This window comes from Sander vitreus, chromosome 7, assembly GCF_031162955.1.
Source record: "Sander vitreus isolate 19-12246 chromosome 7, sanVit1, whole genome shotgun sequence".
Classification (NCBI taxonomy): Eukaryota; Metazoa; Chordata; class Actinopteri; order Perciformes; family Percidae; genus Sander; species Sander vitreus.
Genome location: NC_135861.1, coordinates 18,595,229 through 18,610,452, shown reverse-complemented (window position 1 = coordinate 18,610,452; position 15,224 = coordinate 18,595,229). Strand labels below are relative to the sequence as shown.

The 15,224-nt window shown below is 40.6% G+C and overlaps 2 protein-coding genes across 2 annotated transcripts in view; one reads left to right on the top strand and one right to left on the bottom strand.

The window, feature by feature from the left end:
* cacna2d3a (calcium channel, voltage-dependent, alpha 2/delta subunit 3a) overlaps positions 1 to 15,224 on the bottom strand; it is a 166,607-nt gene that overhangs the window by 13,502 nt on the left and 137,881 nt on the right. Inside the window, exons 26-29 of the mRNA XM_078253980.1 lie at positions 14,040 to 14,117; positions 1,814 to 1,875; positions 1,348 to 1,392; positions 1,193 to 1,255 (exon numbers count right to left, since the gene is read on the bottom strand). Of these exons, the coding sequence (XP_078110106.1) occupies positions 1,193 to 1,255; positions 1,348 to 1,392; positions 1,814 to 1,875; positions 14,040 to 14,117 (248 nt within the window). The remainder of the gene's footprint in view (positions 1 to 1,192; positions 1,256 to 1,347; positions 1,393 to 1,813; positions 1,876 to 14,039; positions 14,118 to 15,224) is intronic.
* lrtm1 (leucine rich repeat transmembrane protein 1) lies at positions 5,972 to 10,370 on the top strand. The gene is made up of 4 exons (XM_078253981.1): positions 5,972 to 6,008; positions 7,863 to 8,247; positions 8,375 to 8,580; positions 9,841 to 10,370. Exons 1-4 carry the CDS (start codon positions 5,972 to 5,974, stop codon positions 10,368 to 10,370), a joined length of 1,158 nt encoding a protein of 385 aa, XP_078110107.1.

Below are 15,224 nucleotides of genomic sequence, written 5' to 3'. Positions count from 1 at the left end.
CAGCCAGCGGACTGGCTTCTAAATGAGCCAAAGCCAGAGTGACAGCATTACTGGTGACAGCAAAGCAGAGGGTATATGCTAGGGCAGCACCATGTCTCCTTAAGAGCAGTCTAAGCAACAATATGCATGGGATTGTAATCGTAAAAGAAAAACAAATGTAAGAACTTAGCACAAAAAGTAAGGAAATTTGTGTTTGGTAGATTATTTCTCTGTGGTAACAATGATTTTTGGCAATAAATCTTATACCATTGGAAAGCCTGTTTAGTTCCCTTTCAAATGGTGCCCCATTTGTAAGGAACATGCATTTGTGGGATGAGCAGCAGCGCTGAGTATGTGGGTTGCACCCATGAAAAATTTGCCAAATCTTCTCTGCCGATGCCAAACAGCTTATTCTGCCATTGACTTGTTTGGTGGATTGGATGATTGAAGTTTGAAGAAACAAGACATATTGGCAATTTAACAATTTATTCATTTCACAAACAGGAGCCTCAGTAGCGTGTGGAAGAACCATGCACAGCCACAACAGCCTGGCACCTCCTCCTCATGCTGGTCACCAGCCTGGTCACACACTGCTGTGGGATGGCATCCCATTCTTCAACCAGCATTTGTCGCAAGTCAGCCAACGTGGTTGTGTTGGTCACTCTGGCACGAACAGCACGCCCAAGCTGATCCCACAAGTGTTCAATGGGGTTGAGGTCAGGACTGCTGGCAGGCCATTCCATCCTATCCACTCCCACATTCTGGAGGTAGTCTCTGATAAACCCCGCCATCAACAGGCTTTCCAACAGTATAAGATTTATTGCCAAAAAGCATTGTTACCACAGAGAAATAATCTACCAAACACAAATTTCCTTACTTTTTGTGCTAAGTTTAGATATGCACTGACTGATTACATACCACATCCACTCTTATGTAATCTTAAACCTGACTTAATATAAATATATTGTATTATATTGTATGTGTATACTCACACTTGGCACAAACACAATTGTCTTTATAGCCTATTGCTGCTAACAGAACTAGTTAATGGGCTAAATGCTTCTCTTGAATTAAAATAACATCAGAATTTCCGCTTGTTATCTGCTCGCATGAAAAACAAAACAGAATGTGTTTATTCTAACTATAAATATTATGCAATATTTTACATTAATCGTGCCTGATATGTGTGTCTCTTTGTGTGTCAATGTCTTACCAGAGTATAGTCCTCCGCCACCAAAACAAAGCCGTTGTTGTCAATGAGGTAGCAGTTAATGTTCTGTTAAATAGAAAAAAAAGTGTTAACGTAGTTGTAGAAAGTAAAAGTGACAGAATCATGCATGGTTGATGAAGAACGGAAGGCTGACAGACCTCATCATCACAGCTTATGGAGCATTTACCATCCAATGCTGCACACTGTAAGATGAAAAAAGAATATATCTGCATACTGTATTTGGGTATTACACCAAATATTAAGGCTGTTCCTTTTGTCAGCTGAAAAAGTTAACAGTCTTCCAAAATCCTTTTCAAATAAATACATTGAATGAAACAGAATGATGACCTTCATGTGTTAAAAGTTCTACCAAAATATTTAAACAGCTTTTATGGGTCATTGAGTCATTAAATATTTACAACATGTGAATTTATTATTCAAGTAAAACAAATAGCATAAAACAAAGGAAGGCTTTATGAAACACATTTTTTTCAAATAGACTTGACTTGCTTTTGTGTTAAATTGTTTTGTATTTTTAATTTTTTTGTATTATTTTAGGTTTACAGGTGGGTTTGTATTATATATGTGAATGTGTAAGCATGGTTTGTGTTTAAGTATGTGTACCTGTCTGCTGGCTGTCCAGAATTTCTTCTGAAAGAACTCTAGTTTCATCTGGATGCCCACAGCTGAAAGAGAGTCAACAGAGTCACAGAGACGTAGCAACTGGACATGTTCTGCGTGTTCTGTGTGTTGAAGTGCAAGTGCACTGTGATCTTTATCATTGCAGGAGTCGTCCTACGGGCAAGAGAGATATTATTTAAATACACACAGAGTAAGAGTGCATCTTTTATGAACCCCAACTGAGGGCAAAGACACGCAGATACGTAGGAAGGCTAAGTGTGTGCGTTTGTATATAATACTGTACTGTCTGCACACATGTGCACAGATGTCGCTAACCACACTCAAAATGTGGTTTCACACGATTCTAAACCCAACCTCTCTCTCTGTGCCCACATGAAATCCATCACATTCCTCACTCCCTGTTGTTATCCCGGTAGGCATTTCCAGAGTTGGTATACAGAGCCTCATCCCAGCAGGTCCCTAAATGCCCAGATATGACCAGAATTCCTTGCCTGGAAAAAAAAACAGTCACTGACAGTCTTCAGTCATTTTTCAGAGTTGGCTGAGGAAAGATTCAAACAGGCTTTAACTTCCCTCCTCTCGTCCTCCACTCCTTCGACCCCCTGCTACTAAGACTCAGAGCACCCTAGCTTTCTTTCAGTGGGGGTTTGCCATGTGTTTGGGGTCTGTACAGTACGTCTTTTCAGGAGCACAATTAAGAGCTTCATCCAAGTGCAAAGCAATGGCAAAACTAGCTAAATGTTGCCAAGCACATATTTGATTTCCAAACAGGGTGTCCCATCAGTACAAAGTCCTTTTGCTAAAATTTGTTATGTTGTTAATTCAAGATTAATTATTTATGGGATTTGGGAGGAGATATTTTATAATGTATACATCATGTTTAAGATATCTTAAAGTGCATGTAGCTATTAAAGAGGAAATATTTGGTGTTTATATCTCTAACACTGTTATTACTATACTAGTTTTATTTTATACTATTTATACTATTATTATACTGTCATCTCAATGTTGCTATTGGTATCAAGCCAATACTGGAGTCAATGTTGTCTACCTGATGTATCATTACTGTAATATAATGCAGCTTGCCAATTATACATAATTAAACAATACTTATTCTTATATTGCACAAATGTTGATTTTATCTTGTTATAAAATTCAGATTTGAAACACACATCCATACACAAACAGCTAATAGTATTATTAGTCCTTGTCCAGAGGAACAGGTGCAGATTATCCCGTCATAAGCTTTGCCAGATCCTTTCAGCAGCCCACCATTTCTACACCCACATGGAAAACCCAGGAGAAGAGGTTAATTTAAGATGCTGGGCAACAGCAATGGAAACACACATGGTATAAAACCAGGGAGAACCTGGATCATTAAGCCAATAAAAGATACAGGATCATCTACTCTAAAAGAAGCTGTAAAAACAAAGGAAATAGTGAGTGAGTGAGAAAGAAAGAATGTCAAATAAGTTGTCAGATAGAAAATACTGTGAAACCTTAAATAATTAAATAGATTAAAAGATGTAAGATTTCATGACACAACTCATCTGAAACATGAAATACTCTATGTAGTATATGGTATTGCTAAATTAATGAAAACATGGTTAAATTTAGTTAAATAATATAGGATCTGTTCAGCAAATAAAATAATTCATGGAAACATGAATCCAAAATGAGCAGTACAGGATTTTGCTCTGCAAAATTGTATTAGAGGTGAAAAGTGCACATTGACGTTGGCTGCTACCTGGAAGTCGGCTCAGAGCAAAAAGAGAAAAGCCCAAATCTATCTCACTAATGCTTGGGACTTTTCTGTACTATGGGGGAACATTTAATGTCCCAAGGTATAATTTAGGAACTTGGGGTTATTTATGCCCTGAGCTGGGTTTATGAGTCCAAAGATGAAATCCACTCCAAATCCACCCCATCACCAATCTGCTAGCAGTGCAATCCCAGGCAAGGAGAGATGACAACCAGTTTAAATCCTACGGATATTTCAGGTTCTAGTAAGGATTATATAAACATATACATCCATCAGCGCAAGGGTGCATCCGAGTGTGTGCATGTATGAGCTCAGGTACGTACTAGGCAAGGCTTGCAAAGGCAAGCATGAGTGTTTCTCTTCTCTTTGAGTGTTTATGCATCAATTCACATCCCAGTGACAGCGCATTTAGTACAAGCATAAACCCGCATACAAGTGTCACAAACACACAGAGCTGTCTGAGAGATGGAGTGATTTGCAAATTTTAGTTGTGCATTCCACAGCAGCTACACAGCGCAGGGATGCTGAGCAACATTTACAGGATGAGCAGAACGGGAGGCTATTAAGGGTGCCAGAAGTCAGCACCACTGACCTCTCCTTCCTGTGTGTTGTGGTTGAGGCAAAATTAAGACTATTCGTTGTTGCAAAATCCAGATAAATGACTTTAAAAATGATCAGGTGGTTCATTGCTTTACATTTGGAAAACATTTGGAAAAATCTGTGCTGAGCAAATCTCAAATAGCTCTCTGAACAAACCATAAGATTAAATAGAAAAGATCATATGCAAATCATGCAAACCATCTTTGTAGTTTGCCCTTAAGGCCTTGATGCCACATGCATGAAATGCTTTACAAGAGATGCACATGGTGATAATATATGACAATCTGGTCAGAGGAGGAAAAGTAGGGCATGTTTTCTCTCTTTCCTTTTTTGTAACTTGATGCTTAACATTTTTAGACGTTGCAGTCTGTACACATCAACAAAAATTACTTTTACTTTTAGCAAATATAAAGGTGTCATCACACATTTGAGGATGTGTTTGCCTATGTAGGTGCACATGACCACTCAAGTGTGCATGTGAGTGTGGATGCAAGTGTACATTTTTGCGCAGGGCATGACCCTATACATGCATTCATGTTTTTTTAAAGCATCTTCATGTGTGCATTAATTGCTCAAGGCTGATTTCTTCACACATTTACCCACAATGAATCGACTAAGTATAAGCGGGTGACAAATATTGACTTCACTTTTTCTGTATATGACAGAATGAAAATAATTGCCATGCCCTTGAGCAGAAGTAAGGATATAAATATGGATGGACAGGAGGGCAAATATCAGGGAGGGTACTACAAGCCAAGGTCAGCTAGTAAGCTTAAGCTTAATCATAATCATCGTTAAAAAATGATTCCATCATTAATCCCTCCCTGTATCCATCTTTGTTCATTTTTTGCTTCTCCTTCAAGCGACCCATGTGGTCAGATAAGATTAATAGTCAATCCATTTACATGTAAAAAAGAAAAAAAAAAGAAAAAAAAAAGAAAAAGAAACTCCATGTGAATTTACTGCAACAGCTTAATATCCTGCTGTGTGCATGTGTGCATGCGTAGTTGTGCATTTGTGCGTTCTGTGTTGCTGTGCTGGGGGCGTGTTCTGCCAGCCCTTCTGCCCACGGCTCATGCATAATATCATCAGAGCATGCCACAGCAATGGGCAACCTCTGAATGTGTTCACTCTGTGTTGAAGTGTTTTGAGTATTTGTGTATTTGACATACCACAATCCAGATCTAATTTTGTCAGAGCAATAGGAGATAACGTAAATGTCAGCGCACATGTGTGCGCTGTGATTTAAGAGGAGCAGCTGTCCGCTGGGAGATGACATGCCATCACACTCCCCCAATCATGGATTCAATAGAGGAGCAGAACAAAAAATCATATCAAGCAAGAGAGAAGGGAAAATAGCAACCAACAGCATGAAGAAAAATACAAGAGACAGAAAGAGAGGTTGAGAGACAGTGAGAGAGAGGAAGCAGTATAGAGCGATAGAGAGAGAGAAAGAGAGAGAGAGAGAGAGAGAGAGAGAGAGAGAGAGAGTGGAAGAGCTCCCTAACTCCAGTGATTCCCAGACTGGCTGGCAGTAAGCTCTGTGCTCTGATCTGCCTGCTCTGATGGGGTTTCATGCCCATGCAGACAGTGTTGGGGATCCTGAAGGCAACACAGGTTCCTGCTGCTGATCTCAGCCTCTAATTCCTACCTATTGACCATATCAGCCTACACAGATGAGAGTCTGGACAGCTAATCTTAACCTACTACCGGTTGCTAATGGATCATCAACCAGTGACAGTCACTAGAATCCAAAAAGGGAGTTAAAAAAAGATTGAATGCAAGTGGCCCAAGGACAACTGGCAGATATGAGAGGTAGGAGTTCCATCACTGGGAAGAATATGAACATGAATGCATTTGTGAATATGTGTGTTGTACGTGTGCATGGCTAGGTGGGCTGCTATCAGCTGCTGAGTCTAGTATGTTGTATAGACTGTTGTATAACTGAGTGGTAACGAAGCATGGACTGCTCCTGGCGTACAACCACAACACTTCCTAAATTTAACACACACACCATCACTACATTCACACACACATTAGCATTGCCTCTGAGTGTTTCCTGTTACAAATAGGTATTGGCATCGTTACCAAGCTGATTTAAAGCAGTACTTGCTGTGTGTTGTGTGTTTGGGCTGGAGGGACACATCAGAGCAAAGAGCAATTCTCCTGTGTTGAACTCATTCCAGAGCTGTTGTTACAACGCTCCACTGAGCTGATGCTGTTTATGTGTGTCCATGCATTGTATGTATTTGAGTTTGTTTATGAGTAGGTGCACACGTGTGTAAGCACATCCAATTAAATGCATTCTTGCATACACACACACTCTCACTTTACTAACAAGGATGCAAATAACACATGTCTTTACACTGCAGCATGCTAAATCTCAACCCAGCCATGTTCTGATTGTTATTGTTGATGCAAGCAACATCAAAACAACAACGCTGCCAAGAACCGCCGTACCAAACTAACACCTGAGCTTAGGCCTGGGAGTGTCAGCGCCTGGGTATTTCTAAAATCCACTGCAAAAAGTCCACCAGCCAGTAAAGAGAAAATGATGATTACATGCTTGTTAATGGGAACCGGTCACTCTAATTAGTAGACTATGTTACAATGCTCCCTTATTCAAAGAATAGGGGAGCAGTGTGCGAAAAGCTTTGGTATTTTCCAAGTGATACTGCTGCATAACTGCTGAATGCTAAATAGCAGTTGTTCGAGATGAGTGTTGTATAAGCACAGAATTTGAACAATTATATTGTGCTGTCCCATGCAAATCAACATTCCTCAATGGTTGTTTGATTATTTCAGCTGCACAGTGTTTCCTAAGATGAATCTGAAAATAAGCTTCAGGTTGACAATATGAGACCCACAGCTGCTTCATCACAAAGGCATAATTTAGGCGAAGATTCTAGTTGAAGATGATGCATGATACAGGAAAAAACAAGATAATTCCCATTAGAGAAAACATTAAACAAACCCAATTAGGAACATGGCTGTTTTAGAAGAACAACGTATGCCTATGGAGATAAACATGGTGCAGCTAATCAATCTGTTCAGGATCTGTGAGTGCAACTTGTAAGCCAGCTTCATTCCCAGGCTTGGGTCTGAGCTGCATTTCAATGACCCTCAAGCTAGTCCAGCCAATGCTATAAATACTGCTGTAATGTTCCAGAAGGAATGGACGTGTGAAGTCATCTCAAATGGGAATCAGACACCCAATATCTGCTGTGTATGGATTTGTGTGTGGGTGAGGGGTGATGAGTCTTTGGTGAAGTCACCCAGGGCCACTGGCTAAGGGAGGAAGGGAAGTGGGAGTTGGCATATTAGTAATAAGTTTACTTTCTTGTGAACAGTACTGTTCATCTGCACAAAGACAAAGTGAACTTCATTCTTTTCAAAGACTTTATTTTCAAATGCATTTATACGCACTTAAATGTCTCTTTTCTGTGACAAAGGTATTTATTTACTTTAGTGAAGGTGGTCATTATGGCAGTTGAAGACTGTAGTGTGAATGTATGTAATTATGTAATAGTAGTCCAGAGTCTTGCTGAAAGAGATCACCTCCTTTGGCACCCTAAAAAATAAAATACTTTTCTTTCATATTTAGCTGTAAATACACAAGCATATTTGTTAAGATGTCTAATCCAATATTTGTCCCCCTTGTTTTCACAGTGGTACTGGTGTGTGCCCTCCTCTCCATCCCCTCTTTGTCACATGCCTGTCCAAAGGAGTGTAGCTGCAACAGCAACACCAAAGTAGTAGACTGCCGGGGTCGAGGCCTATATGACGTCCCCCGACGACTGCATCCAGACACCCAAGAACTTTATCTCCAAGATAACCGTATCAGGGGGCTAGGATCAATGGCTTTCCGAGAAATACCACTTGTCCGAATTCTCGATCTATCTAATAACTCTATAACATCTGTTTCACCGACTGCGCTGCTGGGTCTCAGAACTCTACAGCGCCTCAGCCTAGCCTACAACAGCTTGAGAGAGCTTGACAAGCGGTTGCTTGGACCTATCCGCTCGCTTTCACACCTGGACCTCTCACACAACAGGTTAAGCAACAACACTGGAATAGATCAAGTTCGTTGTTTGTCCTTGGTTGAACAATACACAGTGTAAACTTGATCACAGATAAATCATTGTATGCATTTTGTTTCCCTGCCTTGTCCTTTACTGCAGCCTGTGGGGTTTGCCTGGAGCCATGGGGGACAGTTTGAGAAACCTTAGCCACCTGGGGCTAGCATACAACAGGCTAACACGATTGGACCGCTCCCTGTTGGAGGTCCTGACCCGCCTGGACAGCCTCACACTACGAAGCAACCCCTGGAGGTGTGATTGCCAGCTCATAGGCCTCAAACTCTGGCTGGAGTCCTACCTCTTCAAAGGTTAGACCACTAGTAGCTCCAGGCAGTGGCTACGGAAATGTCTGTAACATTTCCAACATCCATCCATCTCAATGCCTTTCCTGCTGGGCATTAGGGTAGAAATGACTGGCCTATATATTGAAATGACCAGTTTACACAATGAGAGTAGAGTCTATTTTAGTGAATAAAATAGACTGACTGACCTCAAAATGTTTATATATTGTGCACTGAGAGGTTGACACAGTGGAGTTAAAAACAGGCTAAAAAGTCTTTCCAGTTATTAAACATGGTGGAATAAGTGTGTGTGTGTGTGTGTGGAAGGAATGCACGTTGTTTTGTCTTTTATACTATTATTAACATCCGATGAGTACTGTGTTTGGGAAGGTGACGACAAGCATGTCAGAGCCGCATTGGATAATGTTATGGTGACGATTTACAACATTTACAGTAGAGTCTTTATTGTGACTGTTGCTTCACTGGCATTGCCTGACCATAAAGCTTAGCAAAACGTACCATGCAACAATAAGAATGATGTCATGTGAGGCACTCTATGCAGCAGCTCTTATAAATATGGTAGTGATCTCTACAGCCAGAGATAGTGTGTGTTAAATTGCCAACTACATTATTTTCCATTCTAGACCAACCCCAGCATAGATTAGATAACACAATAACCAGTGTACACTGAAAGATATAGCTCGCTTGGAGTTGGCTGGCCCGCCTACACGCCTGTGTTACCCTGACACAGCTATTGTCTTAGAGGCTGAAAATTCTAATTACTGCAAAACAGAACAATGGACCCAGATACAGGGATGTATGCTTAATAGAGAGCCAGTGGAGAATCAGGCAGGCGGAAAGGAAGTGTGTGACAGAGCACGCTCGACATGAATACCAAGAGAGATGATTAATGAAATAAAGAGATTTACGGGATAAACAGAGGGCAGCCAATAAAGTCCCAACTCAATGCTTTCTCTGCCTCGATTCCTTTGGCCCCAGTGATTGAGATGTTAATCATATCACACTTGCTAATATGACCCATTAAAGTAAGCCATTACACCCTACATTAATAAAAATCTCAAGTTATGGGCAGGTTCAGGCTCAGCTATGATGATTATGACCATGGCCTCCCCTGTAGTAAGCTGCCAAAAAGGAAATGGGCAATTAACAGAAGGTAATGTGCTTATACTACACAACTGACTAATGCACACACCCCTATTACTTCCTGCCCCTCAGTCAGTCTTTTACCATCTCATTCTGATCTAACTATTTAACTCTGATCCCAAGGTGGAGTGGTGGATGAGGTGCTTTGCTCCCAGCCAGAGGAAATGAGGGATAAAGACCTGCAGAAAGTCCCTTACCAGCTCTTCCACGCCTGCATGACCACAAGCTACCATTACCTGTTTGCTAACATACACCACCTGGAGTCTGAGAGGCTACTGCGAGGCCACACCCATGGCAACCATGCTCATCCCTCTAGCCACGCTATCCATGTCCCCATGGCAATGGGGGAGGGTTTTGGTGGCGGGGGAGGAGGCGGAGGAGGAGGAGGAGGGGGTTTGCCAGAGTGTGAACCTAAGCAGAGGCATCGGCCTGTCAACTTGCGCCATGCAATTGCCACAGTGATCATCACCGGTGTAGTGTGTGGGATTGTGTGTCTGATGATGCTGGCTGCAGCAGTGTACGGCTGCGCCTACGCCGCTATCATGGCCAAATATCAGCGGGAGCTTAAGAAGAACGAGGAGTTGGCAGCAGCTAAGGGGGCAGATCATGCCATAGCAGATGAGAAGGAACCACTGGAGAATGCCATCGCCTAGGAGGTGATAACATGAACCCTGGACTTAAAACCTGGGCCTCAACCCTTTAACCTAATCCAGAGTGGATTTATGTGTGTGCTAGTGCATGTGTGAGAAAAAAGAAGAGAATGAGATTCTTTATGTGTGGGTGTGTGTGTGCTCACCTCCTACCAAGACTTGGGTAGCTAAACTCCACAGGTATTTGACTATGCACTGATGAGAAGAGTATCTTCTGCTGTATGCGGGTTCGAGGGGCAGGCCAAAGAATCCAAAAGGAATCAATTCCATTTTATCTAAAAAATGCATATCACAGATAGGAACAAATTGCTATATATTTATAATTGTGTATTTGTAGGTATGATAGAAAAGCTCTGGTATTTAAAAAACAATGGATTTCACAAATTTGTTGTATTTTAGTTGTTCATAATTTGGAGTCTGATTTTGAGGTAATTTTGCAAAAACCTATAGTAGGCAGCTGCTGTCCGTTAAGTTTTGTTCTAAGTTGTTTGTATCATTGACGTGAGAGTAAGAGAATGAGAATGAGAGTGTTTGTGTCAGTGTTTTTTCTTGAGTGTGTGTGTGGAGGTGTATACTGTAGGCACATATTTATAGAGAATATAAGAGTGTGTGCCTAATAACGTGATATAGTTTTAAGGAATAAATTTGTTTTCTTAAAGGATATTTTTCTGACAACTGAAGTGAAGATGGGGAATTCATTGAAGCAATAATGAAACAAACTAAAACGAAAACAATAACAAAACCTGGACTCAGCCATGTTGTTTTTCTATGACCTCAGAGGTTCATGAGTTTGAATTTTTAGATCTACAGTTTTTGAGATCAGTTTGTGAGTTAATGCTGATCACATAATGGTAGTCATGTCATTTAGTATGTATTATATAAAATAAAGGGAAACATTTTACCTGATTACTATTTGTCTACTGGTAAATATTTTAAGAAGGCATGTATCCTTAATTGGATAAAGTATCTTTAAAAAAATCCACTCTGGCTTGGATTCTACCGTTTTCTGTATGTCTCTTTGTTTCACTAATTGTTTCACTAATTGTTTTAAAAAATAAAATAACTCAACACAATAATGGAATTAATAACAATTCTGGAAACCAAGTTAAATTTAATGTAGCCATGCAACCTTTGGTGAAAAGAAAATGTCACAGATAACAATACCAATTTCTTAAAAAAAACAGGAAAATACCCCTCATTTGAAGTGTTACCGTGGTAATATTTAAATTAGTAGTGTTTGCATGTGTTGCTTGTACAGTAAAACGTTTTCTTTTAGTTTTGGTTAGTTAAGTTTCTGTTGAATTGTTATTATGTCAACTTGACAAGATAAAGGGAATTCTAAAGTATTATATAATGAAACAGCAGGTCAATCTGATTTCTGTTTCTTGATTATTTTAATGTTTGTGAACTGTTACAGAGAGGATATTCAGGCAATGTTTTAAAATTATATAAAAAATTTAGTTTATTGTGCACATTACGAGCATCCATTAATATAATCTATATATTAATAATTGGCCCTCAGCAGTCATTTTCAGCTTACTCAGTGTAGTGTGGAGGCACATGACTCTACACAGATGCCTTTGGTCTAAACGGCTGACCTGAGTTTTGTGGCTCTGTATATTAAGGCAGCAGACTCGCTGCACGTGGCTCAGGATGTGACCACAAACACTGACACACACACAAACAGACACGCTGGAATACACAGGCGTGTATGTACGAACACAGTAACATTGTGATTCAAGCAATGTCTGCAGGGCCCATGGTGTGTGATGTCATCAGCCTGTCCTGTTCAGTTAGTGTATTAGTGTATTTACAAGTCTACAGCTCAGTGAAGCGCAGAGCAGTGAAAACTGGCCCTAACCGGCCCACGCTATATTTGCATTCTAGCCTACATCTCTCCTCCCATCTGACTCGCTTATATAAAATAATCCTTACAGACATCCCCCGATCTGACAAGCATGATGCTCATTACTGTACATCAGCACCCAATGTAACAACAGGGTATTCATAAAACCTTGTTATTGATTAGTCATTTGGATTGCTGCTGAACAGGATTTGAGAGAATGATATAATCTTAAAAACAATAGTGATCAAGTCAACAATGTCAAATAATACCGTGGGCTGGTGTAAACTGTGGGCTGCTTGTGTACCACTCTGCTAGAAATCTGATGCTCCCTCTACGTACGTACGTGTGTATGTGTGTGTGTGTGTGTGTGTGTGTGTGTGTGTGTGTGTGTGTGTGTGTGTGTGCGCGCTCGTGTGTTTGTGTGTTTGTGTGTGCACGCACACACTGTGGCACTGCACAGACTCTCCCATCTCTGTCCTTCTGCTCCAGTGGTTTCCCCCAGGCCAAGAGTACCCACAATGCACTGCTTTCATGTCAACACATTCAGGCACCGTGAAATAATTTTCTCTTTCTCTGCCCTTTTATTTCTTCTCTTACTTTATCACTGCATTTCTATACAATTTTCCTCTTTCTCCTTTCTTTAGTTTGTCTTTCCATTGTCCAGATATTTTTCTGTGATTCCCCTACTGGCATTACTGGCTCTCATCTGTCGACACGAGAACTTGCATAGATAATCAGAAGAAGCTTTTAATATGAGGCAAAAGCTGTGCTCCACATTGATCCTTGGCGCATTTGGGCGATGGAAATAATTGCAATACTGCACACTCTGTACACTGTATTTGAATAGTATAACTTGCACATAAAAGACAGTTGAACTGGGTGATTACTAAAGCTATCAATGTAAAATACAGTGGGACAACAGGACTTTCAAAAGGCATGCAGAGGATAAACATAAAGAAAGTTGGATGAACCTTACTTCAAGCATAGCTGCCTTAGGAATAGAACTGAGCCAGAAACACATTGTCTATCTATCTTTATATTTTAGCCATTTTGTATGTTTGTATTTTGCTCAACGTGAGAAGTTGTAAAAAATATAAATCTATTTTCTAACTTGTCATCGTCATATGTACTGTACAGTACCACAGTAAAAATATTGCATTAGCTACATAATACACAAAACGATGACTGGAAGTCATTTGGTGCCTTCGGGGAGGTGGGTGATGAATTATGTAATTTTGCAACTTTTCTGAAAGATACTGAACTACTGGGAAACCATACGTCTATATCTCTATCCTCCTCCAGTGTCCCCATTTCTTCCATTTAATCTTTCTCCGTAACCAAGTTGATGGCAAACAGAGGGCCGCACTTCATACCATCAACTAGCTGATTGCACCAAGTTGCATTATATGGGCGTGACATTGTGGGACTTCTGAGTCACCATGACGTGAGATGAGGCAGGCCACAATGAAATCCTCTAGGCCACAATATGCCTTAAATAACCACAGGGGCAAAAGATGAATGCACAAAAGGCGTTTATGAAACTGGCATCTATTAATATATGTAGGCATAAATACTCTTGGATGCAAACGTCTGTACCATGTTGCACTCTCGCCTTCTTCTGACGTACATGCAAGCGCATGGACAAAAAAAATAGCACATGTGGGCAGTGAGTGTTTCAACTCAAAAAGAGGAAAAGAAGTATGGTTAGACAACTGTAGACTGAGAAAACAAAGCCAACATAGCAGTGTAAGGAAAATATATTGCAGCCTCTGTCAATCTAGAAGTGTGTGTGGGAGAGATAAAGAACCACTTGAGTCCACACTTACCCGCAGCTATGGGTGATTTCCTCTCATCCAGAAGCTGAATGGCGGTGCTGGCCAATACAACACTCTTGTTTTCTGATCCTAAGCCACACACATAAAAGCACACACAAGCACAACACGCACAGGCACACACACAGAGTTCACATCCCAGTCATATCATAATTCCTTATATTAGTTCTGAACTGACCACAGGGTGATTGGACAAAGAAACACTGCACATAGTCATGGCTACCACTAACTGCCACAGTCCAGTGAGGAAGAGTGCATCCAAGGCAAGTCCGGCGAGTAAATAAGAGGCTTTCAGATCACTTGTATTAGCTGGCACTAATGGAAAGCCAGAGGCTGAGGACAGATGAGAACACATTCTCCCTTTGGAGGAGAAACCATTTCGTAGAGACGTAGTTAAACTGCAAATGTGCGAGGTGCCTGTGTGTTTTTTTGTGAGTGTGTGTCTGTGTGTTCTGGCCAAGTCACTATGGAAAGGGCTGAACCTCTTCCTAACGTATCTTATTTCAACCCACAGCAATCAGTCCTGTCCACAAGAACACAGCCCAGAATTAATAAGACAGAAAGGGGAGGTAGAGATGCAGTGGCGATAGAAAACGACCAAATATGGGTGAAAGAGGAAAATAGGGGATAGGGGAAATATGAAAAAAGGTCTTTCTAATACAAGTGAGTATAAAGTTTAAGAAGTGCATTTGACCAAATCAAATGTGAGTTTCTTTTGATTGACTTTATAGTGTGTCTTATAACTCTTGCCCACTTCCTTTTCAGTAAAGCTCCAGACAATTGGTGGTGCCAGTCTCACAGTGAATATTAGTTTCATTATAAGGCATGGGCCGGTATGAGATTCTGACAGTATGATAACCTTCAGCAAAAATATCACGGTTTCATGGTATTGCAATGACAGCTTTAAAATGTATTATTTTGAAATGTCTGGGTAAAAAACAACAACTTTTTTCCCCCATTGAACACAATGCATTTTATTTTTAAACACTGCACACTGGCAGGGAGATGGATTTCTCACTCATAAAAAAACAGGTCATACCTCAGGAACGGTATGATAGGAAATTTTAGTAGTATTGAAACCAACCTTTTTCAAACCACGGTATACCTTGAAACCGGTAACCGGCCCATGCCTATTCATTATATCACACTCGTAAAGGCTAGTGTGTAGAACTGAAAATA

What these genes read in the sequence shown, in the direction of transcription:
- lrtm1 (XM_078253981.1), top strand. Translation starts at nt 5,972, where the DNA reads ATGCAAGTGGCCCAAGGACAACTGGCAGATATGAGAG. An exon ending in CTGGACCTCTCACACAACAG is followed by an intron (nt 8,248 to 8,374) that starts GTTAAGCAACAA and finishes CCTTTACTGCAG; the next exon opens with CCTGTGGGGTTTGCCTGGAG. An exon ending in GGAGTCCTACCTCTTCAAAG is followed by an intron (nt 8,581 to 9,840) that starts GTTAGACCACTA and finishes TCTGATCCCAAG; the next exon opens with GTGGAGTGGTGGATGAGGTG.